Below are 22,609 nucleotides of genomic sequence, written 5' to 3' on the forward strand. Positions count from 1 at the left end.
ATCAGCGGAGGAAAATGCAATGTACCTACCTTTTTTGAATCGGAGGAAAATGCAATGTACCAATGCTGGGTAAGGACACACCATCATCAAAACATAAATATAACAACAAAACTTAATAATATAAACATTTTTGAACCAGCAATACAGACAACAAATACATACTATCATCAAACAGAAATACAAACAGAAAATAACATACTATCATCAAGTTCAATCTAAAATGACATTCATCCAATAAGTTTTGATCAAAATAGTATCATAATTGTCCAAAAGTATATCAAAATATAAGTACCAACAACCTAATTCAACTATCTAATTCATTTTGGATGGATTTCATTGAGCTACTTTACCACATAATTTCTCCTAAATATCTTTGGCAGTGCGAAGAAGTTGTCAACCTTGTGTTTATCCTTGAGAATATACTCCTCAACATCCATAATTTCTTGCTCAGAGAATTCAGAAAGTTCTATTAACTCATCATAAATCTTCATTTTTCTATCACTACTCTCAGTTTGTTTCTTGAAGTAGGTGGAAATTCCCTTCATCTCCTCATTAGCCTCATTAACAGCAATAGCATATTTATGAATCTCTCCCACCAAGTCACCTAGAACATCATCAACCTTCCATTTTCTCTTTCTAGTGGTTAACTTCTTATTTGACGGACAAATTGATGAATCTAGAGTCTCAGATTTTCTTATTGCTTGGTTGACATTATTAGATTCTTCACCTTTGTAGCATTCAACATGGGTTTCTGCATTAAACGTGTCAACCTCTTCATAGCATAAATTTATCTCTTCTACTGCATCAGCAAGGGTTTCTGCATTAGCTCCTGTGGCATGATCTTTCCCCCACACAAACATCAAGTCATCAAGGTGAGGGAACTCTTTGTTCCTTAAACCAATAGCAGCCGGATGACTCTAAATTTAAAACATATCATTAGCAAAAAAAAAAAACCCACAATTATCAAAGAAATGGAAATACGCAAAGTAGAAAAAGTTACCTTAACCCAATCATCAAAGACATCTTTTGTTGTAATAATACACTTCTCAATATCGTTCCATCCAAATCCACTGCTATGATTCAACATCTCGGTGATAGCATGGAACTGTCTCTTCAGTAGCTTGTACCTTGACTCAATATGAGGAGTATCATTCAAACTGCTTGATGGCAATTTAGCAGCCATGAGTTTCTCCAAATGCACCAAGTACCCAGTTCGAAAACCATTCTCGCTCTTCCAAGCTGAATCTTTGCTCAACTCAACAAGGCAATCAACTAATGCAGCATCCTCTTGTTTTGTCCATAAGTGTTTAGTGTTTTGAATTTTTCTTTTGAACTTTGGTGGCATTGAACTTTCTACTTGTTCAACTATGTTTGACATCTTTTGGCTCTTTCATTCCATTGAAAACTGAAATTAAACCATCCAAATAACAGATTATTCTTGCACAAATCATAATCAAATTGTTCAAATGAATAATATACAAAATGCAGAAACAATCAAATTGTTCAAATGATTCAAATGGATAATAAACCCAAATACAACATAATTAAAAAGTTCAGTACATGGAAATGAAACCCAAATTTCAAGAAAGAACATTAAATTTAATTAACTGATGACTGCCAGCTCATGAACATATCATCTGCAAGCTTGTCTCTCCATTCAGTCTAAGCAGAACTGGTCTCACAATGCCTTATCAGATCATCATCATCATCATCATCATCATCATCATCACCACTTTCATTTGACTCAAGAACCTCAAGCTCCGTCTCTATCGGATCAATTGTCATTTCACACCTTATAAAATTATGGAGAATACAACAAGAAGAAATAATCCTACATTGAGTCTTAACAGAATAAAATGATTTATCTCTCAATATAACCCATCTAGCTTTTAAAATACCAAAACACCTCTCAATGCAATTTCTTACTTGAGAGTGTATCATATTAAAGTATTCTTTGGTTGTCGCTGGTTGGTAGCCTTGCCTCCATTCAGTCAAGTGGTACCTTTGACCTATATATGGTGCCAAAAAACCTTCCCCATTTGGGTATCCCGCATCACACAAATAATAACAATCTATATATATTACAAGTGAACAAGTATATATATATATATATATATATAAACCAAATATTTGTTAAATATATTACAAGTGACTATTATTTTACAATAATTACAACTTAATTACCTTGAGGAATCTTCAAGCCATTCCTACTAATAGCATCCCTTAAGACTCTACCATCTGCCGAAGATCCTTCCCAACCCGATAAGACATAGTTAAATTGCATGTTTGGTGTGCATACACCCAAAACATTAGTTGTAATTTCACCTTTTTGGTTCGATACCTAGGTTTATCATTTGCCGGGACATTGACATTAATATAAGTCCCATCTAATGATCCCAAACAACCCTACACTCAAAGAAATATTATAAAAATCAATTTATTTTTATGTACATTAAATTGATTAAAAAAATAAATTTATAGAAATTATATACTTGTACCTTGAACCATTTCCACTTCTCATCCGTGAAATTTTCTAGGATTGGTTCTGGCTTTTTATGCAAAATGTTGTGTAACCGCAGAATAGAGTTCAAAACTAAATGAAATTGCCTACTAATTGTTTCGCCGGATCTAGCTGTTAGACGTTTTAGGACCCTATTCTTCACATTATGTGCAATAATGTGAAGAAAATATATTACAAGTTCATTAATTGATATATTTCTATTTCCTTTCAATTTTCCATGCGTCGTTAGCAAATAACAAAGTTTGCTTAAAGACCTTCTATCCATCCTACAGTTATCAATACATTGCCGATCACCATGAAAAGTCATCTTATTTATGTTTATAGACCTAATATTATATCTAGACAATGCATGATAAGCATATGATATACTCCTCCTCAATCTAGCACTCCTTCTCTTAATAGCTAAGACAATTGCCAACGATAAAAGCATAAATAACTTGCTTTCCATCATCTTCATACGCATAATGAGAACAGAAATCATTTTCATCTCCTATCTTACTACTGACCGAGCCATATCAACCTATCATGTAAATAGGGCAATGAACTAAATAATAATTAGCAAGGTAGAAAATTTCAAATTCTAAACAGTAAGTTACAACAAGAACTAAACAGTTGAAAGAGAATTTGTAGGTTCAACTTACAAGTTGCAAGACCTAAACAAAAACTAAACAAGAACTAAACAACACAAAAACAAGTACTAAACATCAACTAAACAACAACAACTAAACAGCAAGATCTAAACAAGAACTAAATAAAAACTAAATAGCAAAACCTAAACAACACGATCTAAACAAGAACTAAATAAACAGTAAACATAAAGACCTAAACAATAAGATCTAAACAAGAACTAAATAAAAACTAAACAGTAACTAAACATCAAGAACAAAACAAGAACAAAACAGAACCTAAAACAAAAGGGCAACAAGACAATGCTAAAACAAACATGAAGAATGACGGTAGGGTTCTTTCATGGGGAAAAAATAGGCCTTTCATGATGCAACAATCATTAACAAACTCTCCCCCCTCTGCCAATATTCGTGAGCTCTACCCCATAATACTGTAAAAAAATGATCAAAAGTCTAAGGTGCGTATTAATAGTGTATAAGATCATACCTTTTCCAAGAAGGCGAGTGGGGATGTTCGCGAATGGGATGTCTTTCAGGGGGGGACCGCTAGGGTTCTTCGCCAGGGGGAAGCTGCTAGATCGCCGCGAGAGGGAGGAATACTGCGTGTGCGTGAGAGGGAGGATCGTTGCAGAGAAACACCGCTATATCTCCGCGAGAGGGAGGATCGTCGTGGAGAAATGCCGCTAGATCGCTACGAGAGGGAGGATTGCCACGAGAGGGAAAGACTGTGCACGAGAGGAGGAGCAGCGAACACTGGCTAGGGTTTTTTTGTGAATCGGGAACCTATATCCTAGTGACAGATTGAAATTTGATAGATCTGTAGGGTTATTTTTGTCTCAAACGGTAAATAATGAAGGGTAATTTTGTCTTAAAATTTTTGTTAACCCCGAAATCAAGAAAAATCCCACTTTTCTTAGGTTTTGTGATTCCGGATTATATGCCCAAATTACTGATGTGTCAGGCATGCATCATGACTTCGGAATCATCAATTACTTATACCAAACAAGGTTATCCTTGATAACCTTGGATGAATAACCAAGATTATTAAGGATAACTCCGAACCAAACACGTCCTAAGAATTAAGGTAAAAAAATATTTAGTTAAAAGATTAGAAACTAAAAAGTCAATATAGAAGATACAAACTTTTAAATATTAATATATTAAATATTACTTCAACAAACAACAGCAATAACCATTCTCTTTACAAACATAATAATAATAATAATAATAATAATAATCCATCCAATAGGATATAAAACAAATAAAAGCATCACAACAATCGAAAAGCATTATTCCTATTATTATCAAATTATCAACTTTACTAACCAAAAATCATAAAGCATTAGCCGTATTTTCATTGGGATTGGGAGTGAATATTAGTTTAGCAATAATAATAATAATAATAAGTGTGGGTATATGTGTACGAGGCACACGTGTGGGCAATGTAAACGTGAGCATGTATGTGTGTGGGAAATGTATTATTTATAAGAATCCAAAAACACAATCAGAATCTGAAATTCCTAAAATCTGGCATCAAACCCTGAAAAACCATTTTTGTCAATTTGGTTTAGTTTCCCAATTGCAATTGGCATAGCATATATAGGTGAGCAAAAACCATCAATGAAGCATTGTAATCCATAAGGAAAATGAGGGTCCATTGGAGAAGTAGATGTATACCTTTACATGGCTGATATCAGGTGTCTGAATAGGATGAAATTTGTAAAATTTCATGTTTTCCATGGCTTCTTTTGTCTTTGGGTCCATGTCTTCAATGGCGTTTTTTTTCTTTCTTCCTTTGCCTAGAGGAAGAAAGATACCAAAGACAAAAACAGAAGACAACCTTTTATTAGAAAACTAGTAGAAATGTCAATCGTCTTCTTGAAATCGGATTGTTGGTTCTCCATTTATCGATACCTGTCCACCAACTCCTTGAGCATGAGGCAGGGAGCATCCTTGGCCCTCTGAAAGTGGGTGGAGAGCTCCACAATTTGCTGCTAAGCTCAACCGTCATCGTCCTCCCCGTGCCACTACTGTCTCCCTTGCAACCTACGTTGGGGGTAGGAGGCACCAATAGGGTTACGCTAGAGAATCGACTCATCCCCGTGCCACTACTGTCTCCCTTGCAACCTACGTTGGGGGTAGGAGGCACCAATAGGGTTACGCTAGAGAATCGACTCATGATCATTAGTTCTTGAAAATCAACTCCTGATCATTATGCTAGAGATATCATTTGTCAATTCAATTCAAACTCCCATCTCGAATGGCCCAAACTCGGCGACCTTGCTAATTTTGCAAGTCCTAAATCGAAGCCCGTAGCGAAAAGGTGAGGGAGAATGAGGTAGGAGAGCAATCGCGAAAGAGAGAAAAAAAGAGAGGTAATTTTAATTCACAAGAAAAAGGTAAAAATTGTTCGAATAAATTTTTTGGTTCGAACAAACAATGACGAGAACGAGGGTAAAATGGGTACCGGATATGTGTTTTGGAATTTCCAAACTCACGTGATTTGTCTAATACATAACTTTAAGTACATGATTCAGTACTTTATCCTTTTTTTAAAAAAAAATAAAATAAAATAATATTCTAATAATAAAAAGGTAAAAAATAATAATAGAAAAAATATTTTAAAGAAAACGATATTTTATATTTTATATTTGATAATTTTATAAAAATTTCAAAAATAAATTTCTTATTTTTTTATAAAAATATTTAGAGCCGAATCTTGGATATCTAACTAACCAACGATATAGATTAGGCGAGCCTAACCCATGATACAAGTCAAGTTAGATCCAATATGTCATAGTTATAGTATTGTGTTGAGGCTATATCATGGGAGGTTGGGTGGCTTCACTTGTTTTATCCAATTTAAACAAATATTATAATCATCAATTAAATGGCAGAAGGCTCTCCTTAAATAATATATTAAAATTTTAAAGAATTATATCTTCATAAGTACAACATTATCATTATTAATAAAGTATAAGTTCTTCTAGTTTATCAAACCATACAATTCTTGTTAAAACCGTATGAGTTAAGGGGAGTTAGAGGGGAGGGGAAATAACTTCGTTCACTTCTTCAAACTTGATATTACAGTGAAAACTTGAAACGAAGACTCCACAATATTAATATTTAGATTTTACTTGATATTCACCTCCTTGAATTATGAATCCCAAAGGTATACTCCTCACATTCTCGAAAACTTTTCAGAGACGGAAAAACCTTGTACAAACTCGAACTCAACAATTAATACAACAAGAAAAACAAAAGCAAATACAAAGGAAATCGAAAATGATTTTACAATAATGGAATCTTGTTTAACTTGCTATCTTGTTGCTTGGAAATACCTTTTGATTGGTTGGAAATACAGCAACACTTCACTTCTAACTTCTCAAGAACCGACAACCTAAATATCCACAAGAACCCCATTTCTAGAGTTCCTTTTGGGCTAAAAAATATCCCCCAATCGATTGGTCTTATCCCCAATTAATTGTTACGTCAGATCGATCATTCAAAACCCATATAGCGACTCTTTTTTGTCCATCCAATTGATTGACAAGTCATACTAATCGATTGACAATTTATAATTGATTGAGCCAATCGATTCAGAAATTTTCTGTTCTTGTGAAAAACACTCCCAATTGATTATCCCAATCGATATCGATTGCCCCCAATTGCTCTTGTGAAAGCCTCCAATCAATTGCCTTAGGGCAATCAATTCCAAGACTCCTTATTCTCTCATGAAAAAGCTCCCTACCAATCAATTGGCTCGCTGATCGATTGTCCCAATCAATTCAGCAAGCTTCTGTTTGCTTACGAGAAACCTTCAATCGATTTCACTAATCGATTAAAACTTGCTTAATCTATTTGAGCAACAAACCCGGAATTCTAAGTTTAGGGTTTGCCAATCAATTACTAATCGATTTCTAATCCTAATTTCAACCTTTCCATGACTGAAATGACATCTTACCTGATATCTGATTGACCTCAATCTATTAGGGTTTCCTTTGCTCAAAATATAGTTATTTGTGACTTATTAAGACTTCTCATTGCCCAACATCAACCTTGACCTGCTAAGACTTTCTCACCAAGTGTCCGGTCCTCCTTAACTCACTTGGACTTTTCCTTGCCAACTTTCCCTTAGGAGTATTCACTTTGTAGAGTTCTCATCTACATAACCTAGAGTTCTCACATGCATAACCTCTAATTAGGACTTATGATGTGCGTATTTTATATAGGATTTTTATCGTAGTTTGAAGCACATCTTGTCCCATTTGATATGCATATATTTCTTGTTTTCATCTCTTTGTACTTTATTTTGATACTTTCCTAGTTTGGAGAACTGCTCTCATTTATTTCTTTTGATAGGGCACGAAAAGGAGTAAAAATGGAGCTTAAAGACCAACTTCCGAGGATACTCCAAAACCTGCCATGGCCGGTCGTGCCAGATAGCATGGATTGTGGCCAATTTAGAGGGGTCATATCCATTTCCTTGAAATTCCAGAGCCTACCACGAGCCTCGTGCCAGCAAGCTCAAGCCGTGTCTGATTTCCATAGTTTTTCCAAAGCCTATCGTAGGCCCCTATGCCAACCGACATGGGCTATGTCGTCACCTGATGGAGGTCACAGTGCTTGACACGGGCGGCCATGCCAGCCAGCACGGGGTTGTGTTGAGCACTTGCAACTCGCCTATAAAAGGTTGATTTCATTTCTAAAGAAGGAATCTCGATTTCACAAGGGGATTCGACACTTTTGCACCTACAATTTAGATCGGGGAGCATTCAGAGATGATTTCACGCATTAAGACTAGGTTTTTTTTTTTTTTTTTTGAATTTGGTCTTGATCGTAACTAATTGAATGATGATTAATAAGTAATAATTAGATACATTACTTTTGGATTAATATGTGGTGTTCTTTATACATTTGCATATTTTAATTTCTAATTTTGATCATGTTTATCAAGCAAGATCTTTATGAGCTTTATGATGTTTTTCCTCCTAATGCATGATTTATTCCTCATTATTTGAATTTGATCTTGTAGGGTATTAAAATGGATTCATTATTCAAAAGGAAACTTGGTCTATCCAACCAAATGAAGGAGTCCAAACCCATATCTGGGTTCAACTGAGCCCAAACCCAAGTCAGACCCCAATTGAACCAAAACCTAGTATATAACCTAAAATTTGGCACGATGAACAGTGAGCTTGCGCTACTGTTCATCGTACCGTTCTTCTCAACGCACAATCACTTTCTCCTCCTTGCGTCCAGATCTGCAAATCAGTTCATCTTCATCGGTGTGGAGATCCTTAGCATACGGCGGCCAGCTTCCGATCATCTAGGATCGTTGGCGATCAAGTTTCGTTGGCATAGCACTATTCCTACGAATCACAATTGTTCTCACAGATTGGAGGTGTTCCTTCGATCTGGGTTTCTGTTTCACCACAGTGTCATTGGCGACATTCCTCCAATGGCCCTTATTCATAACCAACGACAAACCATCCTCCGTAGCACTTCTTCAAGCTTCACGATTCCAACTTCAGTAATCCAGGGGTTCGCCGGTTGCCAACTTCAGAGATCACGAATTTGATGAAGATTTCTATGGATAGCCAAGTGAATCTGAGTTGAGCTTGAAGCTAAAGGGTTTCATCTTCGACACCAGCTGGAGCGTTCTCTGTAGTTCCTTGTGTGACAGCAAGGAGAAGATAAATTGAGCTGGAATTTGGGAGTAGGGATGTTTGTTTAGACTCATTTCAATTTGGTTCTTTAGCTTTAGCCTTTCTGTTACTGCAATTTTATTCTGAATTTGTTAGCTCATAGTGTAGTTTTGCTTGTTATTCCCTGTTCTTCACAATTCTGTTCTACATTTCATCATATAATTTTGCACGACCATTTTTTATGAAGTTTTGTTTATCAAATCCTGCTTTAGAAATTTGTTTACTGATTAGATCATTTAGTTTAATTGATTAAGCAATTCTCAATGTTTCTAGTTTGAATTAGTGTTAAGCATTTGCTTAAATTTGATTCTAAAATGTGTTCGACATAATTTTGCAAATCTATTTTCAGTAGGGTATTTTCAATAGGTGAGATTTTATTTTCAATTGATGAGTAGATTTAAGTTTAGATGAACTCCTTGTAGTTTAGGATCAATACCTTAAGTTGCTTTTCGTTTCATGCAAAATTTTGCACGGTTTGGTTTTAGCAATTTGGTTGAGTTCTGTTAGGTTTAAGTTTGGGTTGTGTTGCTTGTTTGCTAATTAATTAAGTATTAATTTCTGCAATAGAATATATTTTAGGCCAATGAATTAGTTTGTTGCTGTTTGGAATTTTACTTCTAGGCTATGATTTCATTTAAAAGCCAAACCCCAGTTTTCAACGAGAAAACCCTAAAAGAGTTTTAAATCCAAGAACAAACATTTAGCTGACATGTTCCTTGAAAAAAATTCGACACGGGCCTATTGGGACCAAATATGTAGATAGAGGGGGGGGGGGGGTGAATAGCTCGGCGCACTCCTCGTGCTCTTCGTTGCTTGTTTCTTCAAAGATATGCAGCGGAAAACAAACAAGAAACAAAATACAACGCTAACAATAGGATTTACTTGGTATCCACCTCAAGAAGAGGTGACTAATCCAAGAATCCACACACTCACGCACCCTCCACTAATAAAAACCCTCCTTTACAGTAACTACCGAAGGCCGAGAAGCCTTACAAGCTCTCAGTACAAGAAGAAGGAAAGGGAAAACAAGATACAAGCAAAAGCTTACAAGTTTGCACACGAAACCCTAACCCTAACTTCTTCCTCACCTCTAGACTTGGACGTGCACCAGCACAAGCCTCCAAGAACCTTCAAGAACCGGCGATCTGAACCTGAGAGAGATGCTGTGGAGATGCTGTGAAGATCGAAGATGGAAGCCGTGAGTTTTGTCGAGAGAAACGCTCGCCAACAGCTATATCCTGCGCCAACGGTCAAATCCCAATCGATTGGATTGCTCCCAATCGATTGGGGAGGCTTTGGATCGATCGGTCGATCGATCTAGAGCGCCTCTGTGCTCTCGGGAAATACCTGGATCGATCTGCCGATCGATCCAGGGTTTATCGCACAGAATCGTGACTCCCAATCGATCGGCTGATCGATTGGAGGCTTTGAATCGATTGGCCGATCGATCCAGAGCCATTCTGTGTGCGCGACACTTCTCCCCAATCGATCCACTGATCGATTGGGAGGAGGTTTGTCGCGGGGACTCACCCAATCGATCAGCCGATCGATTGGGCATGAGACAATCGATCGGCTGATCGATCCAGCTCAAGGTTTTTGCCCAAAACCAAGTCCAAAGTTCCCTAGACCAACATCCGGTCAACCATGACTTGTTGGTGCATCATGCCTAGCATCTGGTCACCCTTGACCTACTAGAACTCCCTCACCAAGTGTCCGGTCAATCCCTTTGACCCACTTGGACTTTTCTCCTCGTGCCAAGTGTTCGATCATCCTTGACCCACTTAGACTTATCTCAACCAGGTGTTTGATCAACCTTGATCCACCTGGATTTCCTATGCCAAGTATCCGATCAATCCCTTTGACCTACTTGGGCTTTTCAACACCAGATGTCTGATCAAACTTGATCCATCTGGATTTCCTGTGCCTGGCTTCACTCACCAGGACTTTCACCTAGCTTCACTCACTAGGATTTTCCTTCTGCCTAGCTTCACTCACTAGGACTTTCACTTGGCTTCACTCACCAGGATTTTCTTCTGCCTAGCTTCACTCACTAGGACTTTCCATTTGCCTGGCTTCACTCACCAGGACTTTCCATACTGCCTAGCTTCACTCACTAGGTCTTTCACCTGGCTTCACTCACCAGGATTTTCCAGCTGCCTAACTTCCCTCACTAGGTCTTTTACCTAGCTTCACTCACTAGGATTTCTCATCTGCCTGATTTCACTCACCAGGACTTTCCAGTCAAGTATCCAGTCAACCTTGACCTACTTGACTCTCCTTCACAATCTCCCCACATGAACAATCGCACCAGCAATCTCCAAGTGTTGTCTACATGTATTGTCAAAACATCGAAACCCAAACATCAAGACTCGAGCTTGAATCAACTCAAGCTCAGTCAACCAGGTCTACCTTGACCTAGGAAATTGTCACGCCCTGGAGGAGTCCCTGTCCGAAGAAATTTCGACAGCATCTCCCATGTACGGCGGACAATCTGAAACTTTCTACATCGCCCCCAGGGCCACACATACATCGGCCAACACGGCCGGAACGATAACAATAATAAATAAGCAATAATCACAAATCCAACATCCATGCAGTTTAATAGTGAACAACTAAGAGGAAATGATAAGAAGATTCAAAAACAACCCTACTCAACTACACTCATAAAACACAAAACTGATGTCCTACGCCACTACACTCATAAAGCACAAATCCGACGATAAAATCAACTTACCCCTTCTGCCGTTTAGGCAGGCATGTAGTAAAACAAATCCAAATAAGCTCATCGACAGTATCCATAAGGTAAACTAATACAAGTCCAGACAGTGCAATAAGAGACATAACAAAAAGATCAAATAACTCTGGGTCTTCAGGGGACTAGCGACTGGAACTCTCCGGACATCATCAACCAGAAAATAACAATGGAGGAGGGTGTGAGTCCAACACTTAGCGGGTATCAACTGATATGCATAATAAAGAAAATAACAATCAGCACTAATCATGCGTACAGTCTCCTGATACAAGAAGGATGAAAGCAACTGAAACAAACAGGAGAAAATTGTACTAACCAGGACCAAGGTATAAGTACAACAGGGTCGTCAGACCGAGAGTGTCATAATCCTGTATGCATGTCAATCATATGCATCTATATAAATGCAGCAAGTAAATGCAGCAAACACAAACAATAAATGCATCATGCATATGATGTATATGTCATGGTCACCCCTGACGCCAGTCAGCCATCTCACACATAATGGTGAGACCAAGTGGGTAGGCTGTGACAACCGTGCACTCTGCCATCACTACCCCTGATGAGTGACTGAGTGGACGGAATGCTGGCGGAGTACACCTATCCTCCTACCCCAAATCATAAATGGGGGAGCTCAATTCTCTCATCTCCCGGTACACGATGACGGGGAGGAATCTCTGCCGGCTACCACGTTGCGTCACACTACCCATGAGCGGACCAACGGAGCCAAACAAAGTCCAACTGCCTGCCGGCTACCACGCTGCTACACTAAACCAACGGAGCCAAACAGAGTAGAAACTATCTGCCGGCTACCACGCTGAGTCACCATACCAACAGAGCCAAACAGCAGAACTGCCACACACCTGTCTGATATACCACTAACCCATGAGTGGTGGTGTGTACAAATACATGTAACTGGCGATGTGCTCGACAATAATAGAGCAAACTATCGCACAGCATGCAATCATGCGAGATGATGCATAACACTAAATATGGCAATATCCTAAATAGCATAGCAATATGCATACATAAATATAAAATGTGTACCATAGGATAATGAATCAAATCAAGGTACACAGACCAGATAAGGTATCAAAAATCCTAGGTCCTGAACATGATAAATAACATGGTTGTGTCACTATCTCTATAAATATGCATAATCAGGTAAATACTAACATGATGTGCATAGCAAATAAATAAACAAGCATATAACAGATCAGGTAGTGATCAACCGAAGCAGATAAGAACACACAATCGTTGCAATTTGTTAAAGACATTACTATGCATATCAAAAGACATAAAGTTAAAATACCCGCCTCCGATAAGAGGATCGTATCCTGTCCAATCCGACGTCGAGATACTCGTCTCGCGTCAAGGTCCTGTGTCACCAATATATATACATTTTTATTTTGCTACATTTCAAACAAATAGCTAAATCCAATTCTTATCTACCAGGAACCCAATTCATTTACACACAAACAACCAATTACGAAATCCATTTTTCTACACCTCACCTCAATTCACTGCCTCCTGTTGATCAACAACAAGGATCGTGGCTGCAGGACACAAGGTGGCTGCTGGACTAAAGGTACTCCACAGCAAGACCCCCTGTTGGAAACTTCACTACCGAAATACAAGAAGAGATTCACTGATCAACCCGACAAACCAAACATCTAAAATTAGTGAACAGATGAACTCCAAAGAAGGAATACCACTCACCACTTCCTCTCAAATCTCGTGACCTTGATTCACAATAAGGAAAAGGATAAAGAACAGAGTGAAGATTATTGCCAACAATAACCTAATTCTAACTAACTTACCTCCAAGATCAACTAGGGCACGCGGCTGGAGGCTAGGGCAGAGGGTGTCGAAGGTGAATCGGCAGTGGTACGACAGCGATGCTAGGGCACAGGTGAAGTCGGCTCTATTTACTCCTGTCCGAATCCAAACCCGAGCAAAGACGCACCGGCGAGAGACCAATACTAGCGCACGACACAAGAGGAGGGATGACACTGACTTGTTCCGGTGGTCGCCGCTAAGGTTGAGGAGTGATCGGCGCTAGGCAGTGGCTCGAATTCACAGAGAAGAGGAATAAGTAGGAGGTAGGCCGGCGGTGTCGTCGGGTAGAGAAGGCGCGAGTCCGGCGGCGCTAGGTCGGCACTGCTTCGTGCGGTGCCGGCTGTGATAGTCTCCACTGCGAGGGGGACTGTCGTAGGAGGAGAGTGGAGCGGAATCGGCAGAGAAGAGGAGAAGATGAAGAGGAAGAGTAGAAGAGGTGCGGCGCGATCAAAGTAAAGGAGGGGAGGAGAAGAAACCGCCGGGGCGGTTAGGGCTTTGGCGTCGGCGCGCGCGGGGAGGAAGAAACGAAGACAAGAAAATGAGAAAAGAAAATAAATAAAGAAAATCAACTTTTCTTCGTTAAAACAGGGTAGCCCAAACAGGCTTTCCCGGGCCCCATTTTTTTATCCCCGTAAACTCATCCATACGAGCTCCAAAAAATTCCCTTATTATTATTCGTCATTTTTCGATATTTTACATTCTCCTCCACTGATAAAAATTTGGTCCCCAAATTTCGTTATCTACCATCAGCAAGTACTAACAACAGATATAGAGTATAAATGTTGAACGGTAAATTAAATCACATACCTCAAGTGAAAAGATGGGGGTATCGAGCTCGGATAGTATCCTCAAGCTCCCAGGTAGCCTCCTCATCCGTATGATGCTGCCATCCGACTTTAACCAGCCGGATAGTCTTATTCCACAACTGACGCTCTTTTCGGTCCAAAATTCGTACCGGAATCTCCTCATAAGTGACGTTAGGCTGAACTGGAACTAAGATATCTGTCAGCACACGTGTCGGGTTGGATATGTATCTCCTCAGCATAGATACGTGGAATACATCGTGGACGCCTACCAGTGACGGTGGTAGTGCCAGCCGGTAAGCTACTGCTCCAATCCTCTCTAGGATCTGGAAAGGGCCAATGTATCGCGGAGCTAGCTTACCTCTGAGGCCAAATCCCTTCACCCCTTTCGTGGTGATACTCGCAGAAAAACATGATCACCTGTAGAGAACTCCAGGGGTCTGTGTCTTCGATCAGCATAACTCTTCTGGCGATCCTGCGCCTCTGACATCCTCCGTCTGATAGTACGGACCAACTCTGCGTCATGCTGAGCTCTATGAGGTCCCAACAGCTGGGCCTCTCCAACCTCATCCCAGAGGATGAGTGTCCGACAAGACCTACCATACAATGCTTCAAACGGTGCCATCTGGATAGACGAATTAAAGCTATTATTGTAGGCGAACTCTACTAATGGCAAATAGTCCTCCCAACTGCCTCCGAAATCCAATACACAAGATCTCAGCAAGTCCTCTAGAGTCTGAATAGTCCTCTTTAACTGTCCATCTGTCTGCGGATGGAAAGCTGTACTGAAACGGAGCTGCGTGCCCAAGGTCTGCTGCAGAATCTGCCAGAAACGAGACGTGAACCGGGGGTCTCTGTCCGAAATAATAGTCAAAGGGACACCATGCAATCTGATGATCTCCCGACAATACAGATCTGCCAATCAATCCAGGGAATCTGTCCTCCGGATCGCTAAAAAGTGCGTGGATTTGGTTAATCGATCAACGATTACCCAAATTACGTCATGGCCTCGTCGTGTCTTCGGCAAACCCACCACAAAATCCATGGTAATATGTTCCCCTTTCCACTCAGGAATAGGAATCCGCTGAAGTAATCCGGCAGGCCTCTGGTGCTCAGCCTTCACCTGCTGACAAACAAGACATCTAGCTACAAATTCCGCGATGTCTTTCTTCATACTGTTCCACCAATAGGAACGTCTCAAATCTCGATACATGCGGATCCCGCCTGGGTGGATCGCAAATTGAGAGCGATGAGCCTCCTGAAGTAGCTCCTGTAAGACCGGATGAGACTGAGGTACGCATAATCTGCCTCTGAAGTATATAATACCCTCATCGTCTCGTGTGAACTCGGTCTGCTGCCGGAAGCTATCTGACTGCCAATGAACTGTAAATGCTGATCACCAGCCAGAGCCTCTCGAATCCTCATCCTGATCGATGACTGAGCAACCATGGTAACAAGAATACCTTGCTCTGTACGTCCCTACTCCTCAAGGTCTAAATCGTAGAAACCCTGAATCAAATCTGTGACCGAAGTCCGGTGGCAAGCCAAAGTCCCTCTGGACTTCCTGTTGATTGCATCGGCAACCACATTAACTTTCCCCGGGTGGTAGCTAATGGTACAATCGTAATCCGTCAGGAACTCCATCCATCTCCTCTGTCGGTGATTAAGCTCCTTCTGGATGAAAATATATTTGAGACTCTTATGATCAGTGAGAATCTCAAATGTAATGCCGTATAAATGATGCCGCCAAAGCTTTAGAGCAATGATGATGGCAGCTAACTCCAGATCATGTACTGGGTAGTTCTTCTCATGCTCCTTCAACTGTCGATAAGCATAGGAGACTACTCTGTCGTGCTGTATCAGAACAACACCCAAACCCTGAAGAGACGCGTCGGTGTAGAGTACAAATCCATCCTCTCGATAAGGTAAAACCAAAACTGGAGCCGACACTAATCTCCGCTTCAGCTCCTGGAAGCTAGTCTCACATCCTCGGACCATGTGAAATTCACACCTTTCCTGGTAAGGCGTGTCAGCGACATAGCAATACGCGAGAAACCCTCGATGAACCGTCTGTAATATCCTGCTAATCTCAGAAAACTACGGATCTCCTGTACTGATTTCGGCTGCTCCCAACTGGTGACAGCCTCGATTTTCTGAGGGTCTGTTGAAATACCTATGCTCGAGACCACATGTCCCAGAAAACCGACTGAGGATAACCAGAATGCACACTTGCTGAACTTCGCGTACAACTGATGTCGTCGAAGTGTCTCCAAAACTGTGCGAAGATGCTGCGCATGTTCCTCTTCGGAACGCGAGTAAACCAATATATCATCGATGAAAATGATAACAAACTGATCAAGATACTCCAGAAAGACGCGGTTCATCAAGTCCATAAACACTGTTGGAGCATTGGTAAGCCCAAATGGCATTACCAAAAACTCATAATGACCGTATCTGGTACGGAAAGCTGTCTTCTGAATATCAGATTCTCTGACTCTCAGCTGATGAAATCCGGATCGCAGATCAATCTTAGAATACACTGATGTATCTCTGAGGTGATCAAACAAATCATCGATCAGTGGTAAGGGGTACTTATTTTTGACGGTCACTGCATTTAGCTGTCTATAGTCAATGCATAATCTTAGTGTACCATCCTTCTTCTTGACAAATAACACCGGAGAACCCCATGGAGAAACACTAGGGCGAATAAATCCCCTGTCCAAAAGCTCCTGGAGTTGAACCTTCAGCTCGTTTAACTCTTTTGGTGCCATACGATAAGGAGCTTTCGATGCCGGTGCGGTCCCCGGAATTAGCTCAATAGCGAACTCCACTTGCCTTCTGGGAGGCAGACCTGGTAGCTCCTCTGGGAATACATCTGGGTACTCTCAGACCACCGGAACGACGGAGAGTTGCGAACTACTGCTGTCCTCAGTACTAATCAAAGATAACAGAAAACCCTGACAGCCATGTGACAGCAGCTTCTAAGCCTAAATCGCCGAAATGATCGATATGCCGTCGTCTCTGATGCTAGTGAAATCCCACGAGGGTTGGTTCGGAGGCCGGAATGTGACCACCCTCGTCTAGAAATCAACAGTGGCATGATATGCTGACAAATAGTCCATGCCAAGTATAATATCAAAATCGACCATTTCCAATACTAAAAGATCTACCGTAAGTATCAGGTTGCCAAAATCTAACGGGCAACCTCTGACCTCCTGAGTGACGTCCAATGAATCACTGGACGGTAGGGAGATGGTCAGTCGCTGCAGTCTCAAAGTGGGTAGTCTACCAATCTCCCGCATAAAAGTACGGGATATAAAATAATGCGAGCTATCAGTATCTATCAGCATATCAGCAGATAATGCATAAATAGAAATCGTACCACGGAAGATGGATCCGTAGGCTCGCTGCGCATCCTCTCTGGTGACCGCATGAATACGCCCAGTCTCTGGCAGAGGATGAGGTGGTAACACTGCCTGCGACTGCTGCGTCTGGGCAGGAGCTTGCCACTGAGGCAGTACTGGATACTGTGCCAGAGAAGTCTGAGAGGGCGGAGACTGATACTGTACCGATGGCTAGGACTGCACCTGATACTGAGCTTGCGGCTGGGGCTGCAGCTGATACTGCCCTTGAGTCAGATAATGTGATCCCATAACGGAGCTCTGGGGTACTATGGGAGTACTGGGGTAGTCCTGTCCGAACATGCCAAATGCAGTTGCTACAGGGCGAGCACTCCGCTGCTGGCCATGCTAAGGTTGGGCTCTTCGCCCTCCTCGATAAGTTCCGGACTGACTAAACTATCCTCCATGACCAGACCCTCCGAAAGTCATATGCTGAGTCTTCTGCGGACATTCTCGACTCTGGTGCCCAGGCAATTTGCAATGAAAGCAAACTGACTGTCCTAGAGAGCAGGCTGAGGTGATGTGATCTCTGGACCCACATCTGAAACAGCGAATGTTGCTGACGGGTTGTTTCCGGTTCTACTGTGGAGACCGGAAACGTCTTGAGGAAGACTGCCCTGATTTCTGGGGCCTACCAAATACCCTAGAAGTACCCTGACCTAGCCGACTGCGACCGCTCTGCTGCTGTGTAGCCTGTGGTTGCTGATTCTGTCCAGACGTCTGACCAGGCTACTTCCTTTTTCTTTCCGAAAACGCTCTCTGCTAAGCTGACTCAATCATGAGGGCTCTGTCCAACGTCTCCAAATAAGATGTGCAACTAAGACTGGCAAGCCTTACTTGCAAATGTCCATCCAGCCCCTGAATGAACTACTGCATACGTGAACTGTCCTCAGCAACTAGCTCTGGACAAAATCTGGCCAGTCTGTCAAACTCTGCATTATACTCTGTCACTGACCGGTTGTTCTGTCGCAGACTCAGGAAATCCTACCGGTGAGCCATCTGATAAGCTCGTGGAAAGAAGCAGCTCTCAAAAGCCTCTTTGAATCTGGCCCAAGTGATGTTCTGTTCGCCGATGATGGAACACTGAGTAACCCACCAAGTGTCGGCCTCGTCCCGTAAGTGAAAAGCAGCCAACTCTGCTTTCTCCCACTCGGAGCAAGCCATATAGAAGAAAGTGCGCTCCATAGTCTCTATCCATGACAGGGTCACACTCGAATCAAGGTCTCCTCGAAAGAGTGTAAATCGACTCTTCATCGACTCTGCTAATGCTGGGATCCGAGTTCGTGCCGCGACAATGCCAGTGAGATGTGTCGGAACGGCTGCCTGAACTGGCGGAACCACTGGAGCTGGTGCTACAGGTGGTACCGCTGAATAGACCGGGGGAGGTACTCCCGGTGCTGCTGCATAGATTGGAGCATATGCCGCCGGTGGCACTGTAGGGTCAGCATAGGTGGCCGCGGCTGGATGTACGGTAGGTAGTGGTACCAAATGTGGAGCAATCGGTATCCCTAGTGTAGGTGCTGCGGGGTATACAGTAGGTACCGGGGGCATAGGTGCCAGTGGTGTCGGGTACACGGTAGGTCCAGGTAGCGGTGGTGCCGGGTACGCCGTAGGCTGGACCGGAGCAGGAGTGGGGTATGCCGGTAGTACCTCTGGTGGTACCGTAAATACGGTAGGAGTGGGTACAGTCGGTACTACCGAGGTAGGTACCTCTAAAGGAGCCATCGGGATCTGAGAGCCCGACGCGTCCGCAGTATCCTGAGTCTGTCCCTGACTGACAGGCTCAACCCCAGTAGGCATCTCTGGCAAGTCCAGAGATCCCAAGGTCCTCGTACGTGGTCGTCCAGCACCACGTCTCGCAGTAATACGTGTAGATCTCCTCATATCTGTTAAGTTATATAACAGATATTACTACAAGTATAACAATCATAAAATAAACATCATACCTATTTGCCGTCTGAAGATGTTCTGTCGCTGTCCAGTCCCCATATTACCTCGAAATTCCGTACAAGAAAACCAACGAAAATCCATACAAATTCGAAAAATAACTACCCAAGTTTACTAGCAAACTTGGGCTAACCCAAAAATCCAGAACACCATAAGCAGGTATCATAACCCGCTCTGATACCAATTCCAATAAATTGGTATCAGATAAATCTCAAAATCCGTAACACGAAAATCAAAATAAGTATCGCCAACATGGCGCTCTGATACCAAATAAATTGATATCAGGTTATCCCAAATATCCAAAATATGAAAACAAAGGATCGTATACCTATGCTCTGATACCAAATAAATTGTCACGCCCCGGAGGAGTCCCTGTCCGAAGAAATTTCGGCAGCATCTCCCATGTACGACGGACAATCTGAAACTTTCTACATCGCCCCTAGGGCCACACATACATCGGCCAACACGGCCGGAACAATAACAATAATAAATAAGCAACAATCACAAATCCAACATCCACGTAGTTTAATAGTGAACAACTAAGAGGCAATGATAAGAAGACTCAAAAACAACCTTACTCAACTACACTCATAAAGTACAAAACTGATGTCCTACTCCACTACACTCATAAAGCTCAAATCCGACGATAAAATCAACTTAAATCTTTTGCCGTCTAGGCAGGTGTGTAGTAAAACAAATCCAAATAAGCTCATCGACAGTATCCATAAGGTAAACTAATACAAGTTCAGACAGTGCAATAAGAAACATAACAAAAAGATCAAATAACTCTGGGTCTTCAGAGGACTAGCGACTGGAACTCTCCGGACAGCATCAACCTGAAAATAATAACAGAGGAGGGTGTGAGTCCAACACTCAGCGGGTATCAACTGATATGCATAATAAAGAAAATAACAATCATCACTAATCATGCGTACAATCTCCTGATACAATAAGGATAAAAGCAACTGAAACAAACAGGAGAAAACTGTACTAACCAGGACCAATGTATAAGTACAACAAGGTCGTTAGACCGAGAGTGTCATAATCATGTATGCATGTCAATCATATGCATCCATATAAATACAACAAGTAAATACAGCAAACACAAGCAATAAATGCATCATGCATATGATGTAAATGCCATGGTCACCCCTGACGCCAGTCAGCCATCTCACACACAATGGTGAGACCGAGTGGGTAGGCTGTGACAACCGTGCACTCTGCCATCACTACCCCTGATGAGTGACTGAGTGGACGGAATGCTGGCGGAGTACACCTATCCTCCTACCCCAAATCATAAATGGGGGAGCTCAATGCTCTCATCTCCCGGTACACGATGACGAGGAGGAATCTCTGCCGGCTACCACGTTGCGTCACACTACCCATGAGCGGACCAACGGAGCCAAACAAAGTCCAACTGCCTGCCGGCTACCACGCTGCTACACTAAACCAACGGAGCCAAACAGAGTAGAAACTATCTGCCGGCTACCACGCTGAGTCACCATACCAACAGAGCCAAACAGCAGAACTGCCACACACCTGTCTGATATACCACTAACCCATGAGTGGTGGTGTGTACAAATACATGTAACTGGCGATTTGCTCGACAATAATAGAGCAAACTATCGCACAACATGCAATCATGCGAGATGATGCATAACACTAAATATGGCAATATCTTAAATAGCATAGAAATATGCATACATAAATATAAAATGTGTACCATAGGATAATGAATCAAATCAAGGTACACAGACCAGATAAGGTATCAAATACCTTAGGTCCTGAACATGATAAATAACATGGTTGTGTCACTACCTCTATAAATATGCATAATCAGGTAAATACTAACATGATGTGCATAGCAAATAAATAAACAAGCATATAACAGATCAGGTAGTGATCAACCGAAGCAGATAAGAAAACACAATCGTTGCTATTTGTTAAAGACATTACTATGCATATCAAAAGACATAAAGTCAAAGTACCCGCCTCCGATAAAAGGATCGTATCCGGTCCAATCCGACGTCGAGATACTGGTCTTGCGTTAAGGTCCTATGTCACCAATATATATACATTTTTATTTAGCTATATTTCAAACAAATAGCTAAATCCAATTCTTATCTACCAGGAACCCAATTCATTTACACACAAACAACCAATTACGAAATCCATTTTTCTACACCTCACCTCAATTCACTGCCTCCTATTGATCAACAACAAGGATCGTGGCTGCAGGACACAAGGTGGCTGCTGGACTAAAGGTACTCCACAGCAAGACCCCCTGCTGGAAACTTCACTATCGGAATTCAAGAAGAGATTCACTGATCAACCAAACAAACCAAACATCTAAAATTAGTGAACAGATGAACTCCAAAGAAGGAATACCACTCACCACTTCCTCTCAAATCTCGTGACCTTGATTCACAACAAGGAAAAGGATCAAGAATAGAGTGAAGATTACTGCCAACAATAACCTAATTCCAACTAACTTACCTCCAAGATCAACTAGGGCACGCGGTTGGAGGCTAGGGCAGAGGGTGCCGGAGGTGAATCGGCAGTGGCACGACAGCGATGCTAGGGCACAGGTGAAGTCGGCTCTATTTACTCCTGTCCGAATCCAAACCCGAGCAAAGACGCACCGGCGAGAGACCAATACTAGTGCACGACACAAGAGGAGGGTTGGCACCGACTTGTTCCGGTGGTCGCCGCTAGGGCTGAGGAGCGATCGGCGCTAGGCGGTGGCTCGGCTTCATAGAGAAGAGGAATAAGTAGGAGGTAGGCCGGCGGTGTCGTCGAGTAGAGAAGGCGCGAGTTCGGCGGCGCTAGGTCGGCACTTGTAAAATACCGGAAATAGGCGAATATTAATAAGGGAATTTTTCCGGAATTTTTGGAAATTTTCCGGGAATTTTTCGGAGCTCGTACGGATAAGTTCACGGGGATAAAAACGGGGGCCGGAAAAGCCTGTTTAGGTTACCCTGTTTTAATGAGGAAAAGTTTTATTTTCTTTTCCTT

At 41.8% G+C, this 22,609-nt stretch overlaps 1 protein-coding gene across 1 annotated transcript; it reads right to left on the minus strand.

The window, feature by feature from the left end:
• Window positions 1-341: 341 nt before the first annotated feature.
• Window positions 342-1,785, minus strand: LOC122054810. Its single transcript, XM_042616241.1, has 3 exons — window positions 1,683-1,785; window positions 1,001-1,245; window positions 342-917 (listed from the first exon to the last, which is right to left on the minus strand). Exons 1-3 carry the CDS (start codon window positions 1,783-1,785, stop codon window positions 342-344), a joined length of 924 nt encoding a protein of 307 aa, XP_042472175.1.
• Between the last annotated feature and the right edge of the window lie 20,824 nt (window positions 1,786-22,609).

Source organism: Zingiber officinale, chromosome 3B, assembly GCF_018446385.1.
Source record: "Zingiber officinale cultivar Zhangliang chromosome 3B, Zo_v1.1, whole genome shotgun sequence".
In the NCBI taxonomy this organism is placed as follows: domain Eukaryota; kingdom Viridiplantae; phylum Streptophyta; class Magnoliopsida; order Zingiberales; family Zingiberaceae; genus Zingiber; species Zingiber officinale.

Coding starts and splice junctions, on each gene's coding strand:
- LOC122054810 (XM_042616241.1), bottom strand. CDS start 1,785: ATGACAATTGATCCGATAGAGACGGAGCTTGAGGTTCTTGAGTCAAAT. Junction 1,246..1,682: donor TGATGATCTGATAAGGCATT/GTGAGACCAGTT, acceptor AGTTGAGCAAAG/ATTCAGCTTGGAAGAGCGAG. Junction 918..1,000: donor TCTTTGATGATTGGGTTAAG/GTAACTTTTTCT, acceptor TTTTAAATTTAG/AGTCATCCGGCTGCTATTGG.